At 41.3% G+C, this 13,647-nt stretch overlaps 1 protein-coding gene across 1 annotated transcript; it reads right to left on the reverse strand.

Annotated features, from left to right (window-relative positions):
- Positions 1-12,832: 12,832 nt before the first annotated feature.
- Positions 12,833-13,349, reverse strand: LOC116520297 (2-aminoethanethiol dioxygenase-like; the record flags this gene model as incomplete). The annotated part of the gene is given in 2 exon segments (XM_032234491.1): positions 12,833-12,965; positions 12,967-13,349. Coding segments are annotated over 2 exon segments (516 nt in total), but the record flags the coding sequence as incomplete, so codon positions are not given.
- Between the last annotated feature and the right edge of the window lie 298 nt (positions 13,350-13,647).

The raw sequence follows: 13,647 nt of genomic DNA on the forward strand, positions 1-13,647 counted from the left end.
ATGTGGAAAATTATAAAGGACAGGCACTCACAGAACCATCAGCCACCTCAGAATTACCTAAACAAGTAGGGTGACCCGATTTTCAGATTGGTAAAGAGGAACACCATTGACCGGGGTGGGGAGCTAGGCCGCGGCAGTTACTGCCAGCCCGCGACCCTCGCTAGGGACGTCTGGTCACCTTAATTATATACATCCTCTCTCTCTCTATCCATCCATCCATCTGTCTGTCTATCTGCCTGCCTATCTAGTTATGGTATCCCTCTCCCTCTTTCCCCCTCTCTTTCTCCATCCATCTATCTGCTTGCCTACCTATCTCTCTCTCTTTCTCTCTATCCATCTGTCTATCTGCCTGCCTATCTGTCTATCTAGTTATGGTCTCTCTCTCTCTCTCTCCCTCTCCCTCCCTCATCTCATTATCATCTATCTCAGTGTTTCTCCACCTTTTTATAAAAATATTTTTTTTATTTATTTTTTGTTACATAGACGACACATACCCACAACAATAAAAACAAAACAAACAAAAAGAAAAAAACCCATCATCACATATAGCATGTCGTTGGTTACAAGTGTTTAACATTTATCATTCTTATACATTTATTATTTCATTTAATAGGTTATAATATACAGTTTGGGTTGCTTTGTTTACCATCCCTTCCTCCTGTTATAACACCACCTTATTTTCCCTTTCTTTTCTCCCTTCCTCCCTTCTCTACTTTCTTCCTTCCTGCTCTCCTTCCCCTTCCTTCTTCCCTTACCTTTCTCCTACTCCTGCTCTTCCTCTTCCCCTTTCTACCCTCTCTCCCCCTCTTTCTCTCCTTTCCATCCTCCTCCCCTTACCTCTTTCTTCTTTCCCCCATCTTCCTTTCATTCTCTCCTCCTTTCTCTCTTTCTCCCAACTCCCTTTCTGGGAGTTGAAGTCCACACACTTTCAAGTCTCCAAGGTGGAGAAAGACTGATCTATCTAATTAATATAATTATTTCTCCCTCTCTTTTTCACTCTCTTTCCAGCGAACACACGCAAATGCGTAGGGCAGCCCACCTCACACACAGGTAACTCCGGGCGGCTTACGGGAAGAGGACAGCCGACCACTCACCCACGCAGGGGGGGGGGGGCAGGATTTCGCCAAGAAAAGTTAACTTTCCTGCCAAAGGGGCTGGCAGCCTCTCAGTCTTCCTGGCCGGGGAGACCTCCCACCACTTCCACTCCTGCGACCCTCCTCCCGCCTCCTCGGAGCTTCAAGCAAGCTAACTGGGAAGGCCAGGGAAGAAGAAGAAGCGGCGGCGCGAGGTCAGCGGTCCTTGGGGCGCGGCGGAAGCCCTGCCAAAGAGCCCCTTTCCCGGCTCTGCTGAGGGTGGAAGGGGAGGAGGAGGTTCTTGCAGCCGCCAAGGCGGGAAAGGTGCGCTTTGACAGAGCTTCCACAGCCCTGCCAAAGCGCCCCTTTCCCGGCTCAGCTGCCGTTGCTGCTACTCAGGGCAGAAGGGGAGGAGGAGGAGAAGGAAGATAAAGCGGCGGGGCGGTTCCTGCAGTCGCCAAGGCGGGAAAGGTGTGCTTTGACAGAGCTTCCACAGCCCTGCCAAAGCGCCCCTTTCCCGGCTCAGCTGCCGTTGCTGCTACTCAGGGCAGAAGGGGAGGAGGAGGAGAAGGAAGATAAAGCGGCGGGGCGGTTCCTGCAGTCGCCAAGGCGGGAAAGGTGCACTTTGACAGAACTTCCACAGCCCTGCCAAAGCGCCCCTTTCCCAGCTCGGCTGCCGTTGCTGCTGCTCAGGGCAGAAGGGGAGGAGGAGGAGAAGGAAGATAAAGCGGCGGGGTGGTTCCTGCAGCCGCCAAGGCGGGAAAGGTGCACTTTGACAGAACTTCCACAGCCCTGCCAAAGCGCCCCTTTCCCGGCTCAGCTGCCGTTGCTGCTACTCAGGGCAGAAGGGGAGGAGGAGGAGAAGGAAGATAAAGCGGTGGGGTGGTTCCTGCAGCCGCCAAGGCGGGAAAGGTGCGCTTTGACAGAGCTTCCACAGCCCTGCCAAAGCGCCCCTTTCCCGGCTCGGCTGCCGTTGCTGCTACTCAGGGCAGAAGGGGAGGAGGAGGAGGAGAAGGAGGAAGATAAAGTGGCAGGGTGGTCCCTGCAGCCGCCGAGGCGGGAAAGGGGCGCTTTGACAGGGCTTCCTCTCCGGAGAGGCGTTTTTTAAAAACAAAAACCCTGCAGGCACCCAGCGACAGGGGCTAGGAGCTAGGAACCCGGAAGTTTATATATATATATATATATATATATATATATATATATATATATATATATATATATATATATATATATATATATATATTCATTTTCATTTTCATTTTCATTTTCATTTTCATTTGTCAGCAAGTTGTTTTCGACTCCTAGCTACCACCTAGATAGATTTTCTCAATGATCTGGACCACTACAGCAGATGATTGTTTTCAGGATGCTATATTTGCCATTGGATTGATTGTTCACATTGCTCCAGAATATTGGAATCCACAGCAAAATAGGGGTTTGGTCACACTTCTCTTTTGAAAGAAATAAAATTTCTCCCTTTCTGAGGCGGCTTCTGCTGCAGTTCTACAGCTCTCATGAATGGTCAATTGTCCCATAGGAAGGATTGCTTTTCTCAGAGTTCTGGCTCTTGAGTAAGAGCTGTCATTTCTTCTTCCCATCACCCAGAATGGTTCAGCATCCAGAACTTCCAATGATTATCTTGATACACTTTGTTAAAAATCTTCCTTTGCTCTTTTATCTCCATTCCAGCTGATTCAACAACAGACCACCAAGATCACATAATTTTAACATTGGTGGCATTTTTTGCATGCCATTTCCACAGGATGCTGTATTAGGCGATAGAAGACGGCACCATGTTGAATAGGCTTAGGAGTTGTTCAAAGACATTATTATTCTTTTTAAAAAGTATCACTCTTTCCTTGAATAGCATCATAGTAGCTTCTATCTACATTTGGTTTTGGCAATCCAGACAAACAGATAACCCCAAACACTTAACATATATGTGGGTTTGCGTATGTTTGTGTAGATGTGTTGCAATTTATATTTCATTCCATTCCATGTTTTATTTGCAATGAGGATGGACTTACTGTATTTTTCGGCGTAAAAGACACACCGGAGTATAAGACACACCTTAATTTTAGGGGAGTAAAACAAGAAAAAAAGTTTCTGCCTACCAGCATCCATCAGTATTAATCTGGCTAGCGTCCTTGCAGCAAACAGCAAACAGTGGGTGGAATACCCCCAATCATCTGCTCCAGGCTGCAGGGATTGCTACACACCATCGCCACCTCTGTGCCTTGCATTTTCGGGTGATTCCAGGCAGTGGGGATCCTCACTTCCACTCGGTTTTTGATAACAATCATTTTATCCATTTAAAACAAACCCTATCACCCTATGCTATTTAGGGTGGCGGGGAAGGGGGGTATGATTTTCATGGGGGCAGAAGAAGGACTTGGCACCGAAGGCTCCACTCCTGAGATGCCCCATCTTCCTACCTATAACTGTAGGCATTGGAAGTCTGGCTTTCTTGCAGCAAGCCCGATAGACACTTTAGTCCTTCTGGACGCTGCCATCTCATAAACACATTGCTGGGCTTCCCAGCAAGCCCCGTACACCTTTGCTGCTTCCCGAAGTGGCCCTTGGAAGCACAGGGGTCGGGATTTGGTTGGTGAAATGGGCATTGCACAGGAGGCATAAGGCAGTTGCCGTGATCTCCACCGCTTGGAACGCCTTCTTATAAGGTGTGTCTTATACTCCGAAAAATACGGTAAATATTGCAAAGTATTGATTGACCCATCATGGCATGCTCTGCTAGCATAATAAAGCAGCATAATGCAATGCAGGTAGTCCTCGACTTATGACCACAATGGAGCCCAAATTTTCTGTTGTTAAGTGAGATGCTGGTCAAGTGAGTTTTGCCCCATTTTACGACTTTTCTTGCCTCCATTGTTAAGTGAATCACTGCAGTTGATCAGTTAATAACCAGGTTGTTAAGTGAATCTGGCTTCCCTATGGACTTTGCTTGTCAATAGGTCACATGACCTTGAGACACAGCAGCGGTCATAAATATGAACCAGTTGCCAAATGTCTGAATTTTGATCACAAGATCATGGGGATGCTACTGCAAAGGTCGTAACTGTGAAAAACGATCATAAGTCCCTTTTTTCAGTGCTGATATAACTTTGAATGGTCATTAAATGTACCGCTGTAAATCGAGGACTACCTGTACAATGTTGGCAGAAATTAGCAAGTTGTGAAGACAATTGTTGGCTGATTCAAAACTCCTTTTGGAGGTCCATACATGATTGGGAGATGAAATTCCTTCAGTTGGCTGGAATATGGAAGACTTAAAGCATATAGACACATTCTTAGAGGGCTTACATCCCTTCTATGACTATTAAATGGCTATGATTAAATTCCTGCTGAAAAGTTTCCAGAGTTCCTAAATAGGCAGAAATGACTAGACCTAATGATTTAAAATTGCAAAAATAGTCAGCAAATTGGTGCTGTGATTTCATTGTTAAGTCTCCTTTCGTGTTAAGTTGACTCCTGCTGACCACACAAACAGGTCCATGTTGTTTCCTTGGCAACAATGTGGGTTAGCCACTACCTTTATTTTAAAGATTTGTTTTTGACTTCTCCGCCGCTAATTATTCCTTTCCTATAAATTACAATTAAATTATGAAGAGTGTCTGCAGCTATCAACAATACAGCAGGAGATAGTTTAGCTGCTTTAGATATTTAAATGAATGCCTGACTTTTTTCACTTCTCTAATTGGTTTGGTAGGTGAGGAGAACGGCTATTCTGAAAGCAGAATAGCTAAACATAAGCGTTAAGTTGCCTGTCTCATGGAGTAAGATTGGGAGAAAAGGGGATTATTTGCCCTCTAACACAGTTAGTGGGGTTTCTTTGTACCATAGTTAGCCAGTTGTAAGGATCAGCTCATTTTTTTGCATCCAAGATTATTTGGATATTGCAAATAGGTGCCCAGCCCTTGCCTTCACACATCTTCACACTTCATCTCTGCAGACAATACCTATCAAAATCTGTAAAATCCCTGCTGCAGATTCATTCCTTATTAGTAAAGTGCCAATGCCTAAAATATTTTTACTTTTAAATGTGCAAAATGGATTTCAGTGCCAAAAAGTTCCCTTCCATTTATAGGATGATAACGTTAGCAAGCACACTCTTGTTAAAAATGGGAGAGGGGCTGCCTAATTTTGAAATGCTTTTCTTATAACTGTGCTGAATGTTTCTTTATGAAACGGATTCCTTAAATCCAAGGGAGTCTTCTTTTCTATCCTGATCTCCTCCCCGAATCCTTTTTTTCTCTCCTTCTCATTGTTGTTCTTATACTGCTTGTTCTGTGTCAGCTGCTGCCTAGCAACTTTTTTAATATCTGGAAGGACAGAGCAGGACACTGGGCTATGTCCTGAAATGTTGCCAATCCAATTCCCTAGCAACTTGGGTAGAGAGAAATTTCTCCTTGTCAGAAGCTGCATAGATCAGCCCCTTGACACAGTCCAGTACCTTTGATTCGTACAATCACCGTCTTTTCTCTCAATGTGGGACTGGCAGGAAGTAGGTGAATCTCCGGTTGTGGCCGTCAGCCGTGCAACATAGCCATTGACACATTCAGTAGAAGAAGAAAACTGATTTCTCAATATGCTAATCAAAACAAGTCCCATAATTGTGAAAGTAGAATTCACTCAGGGTGATAATTAATATTCTTCTGTGGCTTTAAAGTAGTAGAGTAAAGAATGATTGGTTCAGCTTTGTTAATTTATCTCAATAAGCTATTTCATAATATTCTATAGCTTGATGAATTCATTTATTTAACTTGTCGGTATTAATAACGCCAATTAAGAAGAAGTTATAATACACTGTAGGAACAAACTGGTTTTGAATAGCATTTGTAGCTTTGATCTCTCTGTTAGTTCTCTTTGTAAATCTCCTGGTTATGTAGCAATTTTATTAAAAATTACCGTGAAAAAGAGAAAAACTAATACAGGGTACAAAAAGAAAAGTTTAAGAAGAAAAAAGTGCATAAAAGACAAGAAATAGAAAAAGAGAAGAAAAAAGAAAAAGAAAATCTTAATTTACTGTTAATGTTGAAGATTACTTTCAATCAAGATGTTCGGTAGCATTTATCCACTTCATAAAGACATTTAGAGGAAACCTCTACATATATTCTTGGGGATATCTACAAGATATTTCTTCCATTAAATACAATTGTATTGGGATATATACCTAAAGGAAGCTGAGAAAGTATTTGGACAATTGTGTTGTCAGTTTTCAGCAATTATTTTTTATTGAAGGCCCCATGAGCTTCAGAACTGGGTTTGTAGCTGTGTCTCACCTTGCCCTGGAATATTCTTTTTCTAAAGTAAATCTAGAACACTCTTCAACAGAACCATTCTAGAATAAATGCTTTATAAGCATACTTTATTTTAATTTTTTTGAAGTGACAGAGATTCTAAAAAACTAATCATTGAGTTTGATTGCCTCAAGTATTACTATTCTTTCTTGTTCCTTCTGAGCAGAACAACATTAAAGTTTGTTTTACAATAAGTTGTTATATTGGAGAATGACAAAAAGATTGCCAGATTACCTATATTTCTTGCAGCAATTCTCTGTGGCTCAAATTTGACTTAACATTGTTTTGGCAATAAAAGAAGGGACTTCTCAATGCAATTGCCAGCACTACTTTTAGAACAAATGATTAAAATGTGCAATTCTTAAAAATAAAATTTAAAGTGAGCTTTCTCTTTATAAAGGGCTATAATAGTCTTTTCCTGAAATACATATCAAGAATAGTTTTAAATTTTAAATGGATTTATCACTTACTGATTCATTTTTAGGACTTATAGACTGTTCCAATCAACCAAAAATAAATATTCTCATGTTATATTTATTATCATCTTAGTTAAAATAAAGTGTATGTTAAACAATGGGTGTCCAATCAGTGCATTATGTTGTCTGGGTATATTGGTGAATTAAAAAAATGTTTTTTTAATGGTAGAAAGTAAATAATGTTTATTTTAAAAATATATTTGCACTTCTGTATTTTCAGTACATGAATTTGATTTCATGATGGACAATGTTTAATGGAAATGAAACTGAGAGAGAAAATAATTTAATAAAAGTGAAAAATATTTATTCTGTGATATATCTTTTAAAATTATCCATGATAATCCCCTCTAAGCCAAATTTCATTTATGGAAGTGGTTTTAATATGAGATTCCTTAAAGATAATTGAATTTTTATTTATAATAATTGGAGCATATTATGTATTGTTATGTCCTATATATTCTCCAATTGAATTTAGAAATACTAAAAACTTAAAATTATAATTTTTCTTTTATAATGCATGTAAATGCCTGTATAATATCTAATAATGATTCAGAGCCTGTATCTTCTTCAAAGAATCTTCTCAATGGTAATTTTAAAACTCAAACTCTTTTCATTATAATAATATTTCATGGGAATAAAGAAAAACAGAACAAATAAGTAAAAAAAGTCTTGCGATGATTGGAAACACTCTTTAATAGATGTAATTCCATAAAACAGATTCAGTGTTAGACTAAATTTATACACAAGTAAATTACAAAAGTGCCTAATTAATAGGCAGGTTTCAGAAAATGTGAATGGACCAGAGACTAGTTAGCTTTGTAAAATAGATAATGAGAGAGTAAGAAAATTCAGATTAAGCTTTAACTTTACTTTACTTTATTGGCTGCATCAAAGCATATGATGATGTAAATATGCTGAAGATACTCAGCTGTATGTCTACCTGACCCATCAGAGCAGGGAGGCAGGGAATGTTGTGGGTCCCATCCCCAAAGGAGATACACCTAGTGGGACCCAGAAGAAGTGGTGGCTCCCTCTCTCTTGAACATCATTCCCCCAGAGATTAGAATAGCCCCCACTCTAATACTTTTCCAGAAGGCGCTGAAGACCTGGTTCTGCCAGCGGGCCTGGGGAACCCAGAGTGAGATGGAACCCATTTAATGACTTGAGTGATCTGTCACCAATGCAGGGGATGGGAAGTGGGGGGTGATTTTTTTATATTGCACTATATTAATTTATTTGATTCTTTTTGTTAGTTTTTATTGTTTTAAATGTAGTTTTTATTCTGTAGGCTGTCTTGAGTCATCATGGCCGAATAGGCAGCAATATAAATTAAATAAATAAATCCTGCCAATGAAGACTATATTATGGCTAATATAAATGTTTGAATAGTGATCCCGAACCTTTTTGGTTCTGCAGACCGGTGACAAAGGCTTCAGTGGTGGTGATGGTGGTGAGGGTGGAAGTGGTTTCACATACACAACCTAAATCCCACATATGCACTAATGAAGCTTTGCATGCTCATCCACTGTTTTAGTGGCCTGGTTCCCAATTGGCTGTGGCCCAGGGCTTGGAGACCCTTGTGCTTGAACAGTTGAAGACAACTTTACAATGAACTAAAAACTCCTGAAAACAGGAATTTAGAGAAACTGAATGTTCCAATTTAGATCTCCTGATTTTATTTTACATTCTTGACAAAATTCTAGTATCTCACAACACATTAGTCATTTGTGTTTGCTTAATATTTCTCAACTATAAAATGCTTTGTGTGCTGAAAGTCGCAAAGGAGTTTTGGAGCCCAACCTTGGTTTGTATCTATTCCATGTTTTCAATATAGCATAGCCAGCATAATGATTTTTAAAATCAATATTAACTTTGACTTTATTATAGCACAAATATCCATGCCACCCAAACCTCTAGTCATACTCTTCTAATGCCAGAAGCCTTTTATTTCCCAGAAGTACCCAGCCTTTCACCCGAACCAAACAGCAAGCTGCAAAATACAATTTCAAATTAGTTAAAACCAATCCTTCTCTTTCCTATCCGTTCTGTAATACTTTATATTTAACTCAAACAAGGGACAAAGCAAGGTTCTTCTCTTTTTTCCTGTGTCTTTTATATTTTTGTCTCTAATGGCACTCCCTAGTTACTGGCAAGATCACAGCCAACATCTCCATATTTATGGCTAGTATCACAATCTATCTTTTATTACATGTATCTTTTGTTTTGTAAAATACTTCAGTTGTCTGCACTGTTTAATAATAAACAAAAATACATTTCCACTGAGGTCCACTTCATTTGTCTAATTAAATTGCTATTTATCCAAAAACACTTTCATTAAATAGTAATAGCAATAGCACTTAGACTTATATATTGCTTCACAGTGCTTTACAGCCCTCTCTAAGCAGTTTACAGAGTCAGCCTATTGCCCCCAGCAATCTGGGTCCTCATTTTACCCACCTCGGAAGGATGGAAGGCTGAGTCAACCTTGAGCCTGGTGAGATTTGAACTGCCGAACTGCAGCTACAAGTCAGCTGAGGTAACCTGCAATACTGTACTCTAACCACTGTGCCACCTCAGCACAGTATTATGAAAATCATTTTGTTATCATTCAAAATAACAATCTTCTTTATCTATTTGCATATTTTATATCAATTTTTGTTAATCTGTTTGCTCAAAGTTCTTAAGTTTTTAAAAACTAGTTTTAATGTATTGATTTATAATCCCAAAAAGAATGATAACTCCCCAAGTACAATCTTATTCTGCCACAAAGGAGATGTCTCTCTAGTTGTAGATTAATTAGACCCAGATTAAGAAATGAGGTTTGGCTGAACTTTATGTCCATATAAGTTATTGTACTGTCAGGCCCAGCCAGAGGTGGGTTCCTACCAGTTCGCATATATTCGGTAGAACCGGTTCATCAAATCTACCGAACCGGTTAGAAGAGGTTCCACCAGTGGACCCAGAAAGCAGGCCACACTTACAGAAGAGGTTCCAAAATTTTTTGAAACCCACCACTGGTCCTTGGATATGATTATTCTACACTATCATGCTCATATTTATAAAACTCAGTGCCTATGTGAAAGGTAAGGATGACTACTGCGTTTGTGGTGCAATCAGAACATTGCGTGTGTTGAAGTTGTTTTAACGCAAACCAAAGATGCCTTTTAAAAAACAAGTTTACATCATATTCTTATGCATGGCAGTGCTGTGTGTGAGGTAATTTAAAGTGGTTCTGATAAGTGTTGTCGGCATCTTCATATCCGGTCACATGGGCGGCAAGCCACTCCCACAAAGGAGGCCACACCCACAGAGTAAGTTCGAACAATTTTTGAAACCCACCACTGGGCCCAGCGCAAGAATGACATAGAACAATCTAGCCACACTTCAGTTTTTTCTTTGCTCATACCATATAGATATTGCCAGATTTAAATCTATACTACTCTAACCCTAACAGATAAACCCTGGAAGATTCTAGGGAGTTACTCTCCTAAATCTCTTATCCTGGCTCTGATCCAGCACAGGGCTATGTTGTCTCTTGTCTTGGAATATGCTAGTTGGGAAACTACCACTTCATTGTGGCCCCTCATGCCACCTCTCTCTTAGCAGATAGAATCCATCATATCTATGGTTGTGAACCTATGGTAGATGCAATCCCTTGACTCACAACCATTGAGTCAATTGCAAAAAGTGTCATCCCTGAAGCTTTTTCATGAGAAACAGTTGTCTGGAGTGCAAGTGGGTGAACTCATGATCTCTCCTTTGTCCAGAGAGATTTTCAAGCCAGCATTCACACTCTGGCTTCTGTTTTTCACTGTATTATGAATTTCTACTCTTTCAGAGACCACAAGTTCAGGTTGACCCTCATCAGAAGCTCCAAAGAGAAGAATATTTTTGTAACAATAAAGATAATAATAATTAAAGTAATAGATTTTAAAGTAGCAATGTATGTATGGCTGCAAAAGCTTGACATTAAGCAAGAAAAGGACAAAGAAATAGCTGCTTTCAAATTAGATTTGGAGATGGTTAGTAATAGTGAAATATTGCTAGAAGAACCACTCAATTCCTCAGGCCTGAATAAGGAGTATTGGCTTCCTTGAGATAATTATCAGTCAACAAAAAATCTCAAAGGTTGAGTTCTGGAGCATAGGTGAGATTAAAAAAAACAATAGAACACCTGTAGGAGATTGCTGGATGCAGGTAATGTTGATAAACATTTGTTTATGCAATCATTGGAAGTCAAGCTGAACCTGATGGCACCTAACTACTTAAAATAACTGTAGGCATTCCTTGTTTGTAGGCTCAATCTGTCTTCTTTTTGTTTACATCATAGATAATAATTGTGATTATGTGTGCTCTGTATAATGGTCTTAGAAGATGGCACTACTGCAGGTATCAAGACCATTGCTTCTTTCTCTCCTTTGATTCATGAACCTGTAGCTGTATTTAACATAATTGACACCACAATCCTATTTCTGTCTCTTCAGATGTCAGTTCTACTGAGTTCAGTGAAATTTACACCCACATAAGTATATATAAGATTGTATTCTTAATCCTATGGTTGAATCATCACTCAGACAGAATCAGTAATACTTCTCATTATAGTTTTCCCTGTTTTTATTAAACTCCCATCACAAAAATAACTTGGTAATAAAACAACAAGGTTAAGTTCAATACTTTTGAAATATTACCAAATGATCTACATTAATTAATAGAATAAAATTATTTATCATATGATCTTTTCAGGAATGTAAGTGCACAGTATGTTGATAACTGTTTAATTTATTGTTAAGAGTATGAAAAGAAATTATGAAATTTAAATTGCATCCTGTGATCATTAGCATCTAAACAAATATGTTCATCTTGGAGTTTTAAAAATGTAGAGATTAACAGAGATTAATATATTTGTCTTGAAGGATTAAAAAAAACATAAATATTTATCTACATTGGACCGTCCTTTCCTGAAAGGAGAAGATATTAAGCAGTCAGTACTTATTTGTTGTCAAAGAAAATAAAATGAATGTAATTTTCTTAGTTCTTCCCTAATAATATTGTCAGGGCCAAGCCCTAAAGGTGACACAGTGAGATTGTCTTGAGTCCATTTCTTTATTTGTTTACATCAATAGACAGACTGTTGCCAGATTAAATCCATAAATTTCTAATCTAACAAATATATCCTGGGAGGTTTCTAGGGCGTGGTTATCCTAAACCTTTTCCTCCTCCTCCTATCCAGTTCAGGACTGTCCAGTCTCTTATCTGGGGCCCTTTGTGAAGCACCCGTGGTTCGCCCATGAGGTCAATGTTGAGAAAAGACACGGACACGAGCTTTCTCAGGATGAGGCGACCCAGATTGGGGTCTGGGAGCCCCTTTTATTGAGATAGGACAAAGGCAGGAGGAGCAATCAGCATGTGATTTAAGACAGCCTGTCAAACTACAATTGCTAATCTACTGCTCAGGGAAATTCTGTCTATATATGGTCAAATCCTGGGCGTCGTTGGGTAAGGCACATCGAGAGTGAACTATCAGGATGTTATGTCTTTTAGGAGTTTGTTTTTTCCTGTGTGGTTCAGCGTGGCTGCGCATGCCCTGTTATGCACTGCGCCATGGGTGACCGTCACACCTACACAAGGAGTTATATGACAACATCTCCTACTTTTTTCTTTTTTGTCAGAAAGACTTTTCCTCTTCATCTGCCTCTTCATCTGACATGGCTGCTAACAGTGCTTTTTGTTGCTGCAAAATAATTCAACTGGGAGTTTAAAAAAGAATAAAAAAGGGGGGAGTCAATCCATGATCTCAGAAATGCTGTTTTACACCCCCGAAGGAGGAGGGGGCCTTGAAAGTCCAGGCAAGACCCGGCGTTGAAACCCAGCAGAAAGTCCAGGTGGGCATCGTCCCCCTCGGCAGCCCCGCCGTCGAGGTAAGCCAAGGAGGCCATCCGTCTTTCGTCCTGGCTCAGGGATAGACTCAGGGGCCTGGGTAAGGCTCCCTGCCACACCAGAAGTCAGGCGCCTGTGGGATCTCCAGCAGCCAGAGAGCACACGGAGGGCTGGTTGCAGGCGGGAGGCTCTGCCCGTCAGCCAGCCGGTAGTAGTGGCAGGGCCGGGTCGTAGGGCGGCGCCAGGAGGTAGAGGAAGGCGGTGGGCCGGGCACCCTCGGCTGCGATCTGGTGCAGGTTGTCCCGCTGCGGGGAGAGCAGGCAGGGTGGCGTGGAGGCCGTGTAGAGGCGGTGCAAGCAGAGCAAGGTGTGCAAGCGGCAAGGGCGGCTGGGGCAAGAGGCGGCCTCAGAGGCGTCGGCGGAAGCAGCGGCGTCGGGGGCATCCTGGGGCTCCTTGGGCTGCTCGTCAAAGCAGGCAATGTGGAGGGTGCCGTAGAGGACCTTCAGCAGCCCCTGTATGCCCGGGTGGTCATGCAGAGGGATGCAGGCGCTGGCGCAGAGCACGAAGATGCCCATGCTGAAGCGCGCCGTCTCGCAGATGTGCGTTTAGCTGACGGACAGCTTTTCCGGGGGTATGGGAAGCGGGCAATCTGCCACTTGAGAGATTGCAATGGAGAATTTGATGATATCCCGAAGCTCCTGCAGGTGCGCAGTCTGAGCCTTTGAGAAGCCTGAGCTCATACTCACGATTCGGGAGGGTGCTCCGTTCACTGATGGCTGGCCCTGCATGTGAGACTTTGCCCAGTCGGGGGTGAGTGAAGGGTGGGCGACACAGGTAATTACGTCGGGGTCACCAAATGTGAAGCACCCGTGATTCGCCCATGAGGCCAATGTTGAGAAAAGA

The sequence above is a fragment of the Thamnophis elegans genome, chromosome 1, assembly GCF_009769535.1.
Source record: "Thamnophis elegans isolate rThaEle1 chromosome 1, rThaEle1.pri, whole genome shotgun sequence".
In the NCBI taxonomy this organism is placed as follows: Eukaryota; Metazoa; Chordata; class Lepidosauria; order Squamata; family Colubridae; genus Thamnophis; species Thamnophis elegans.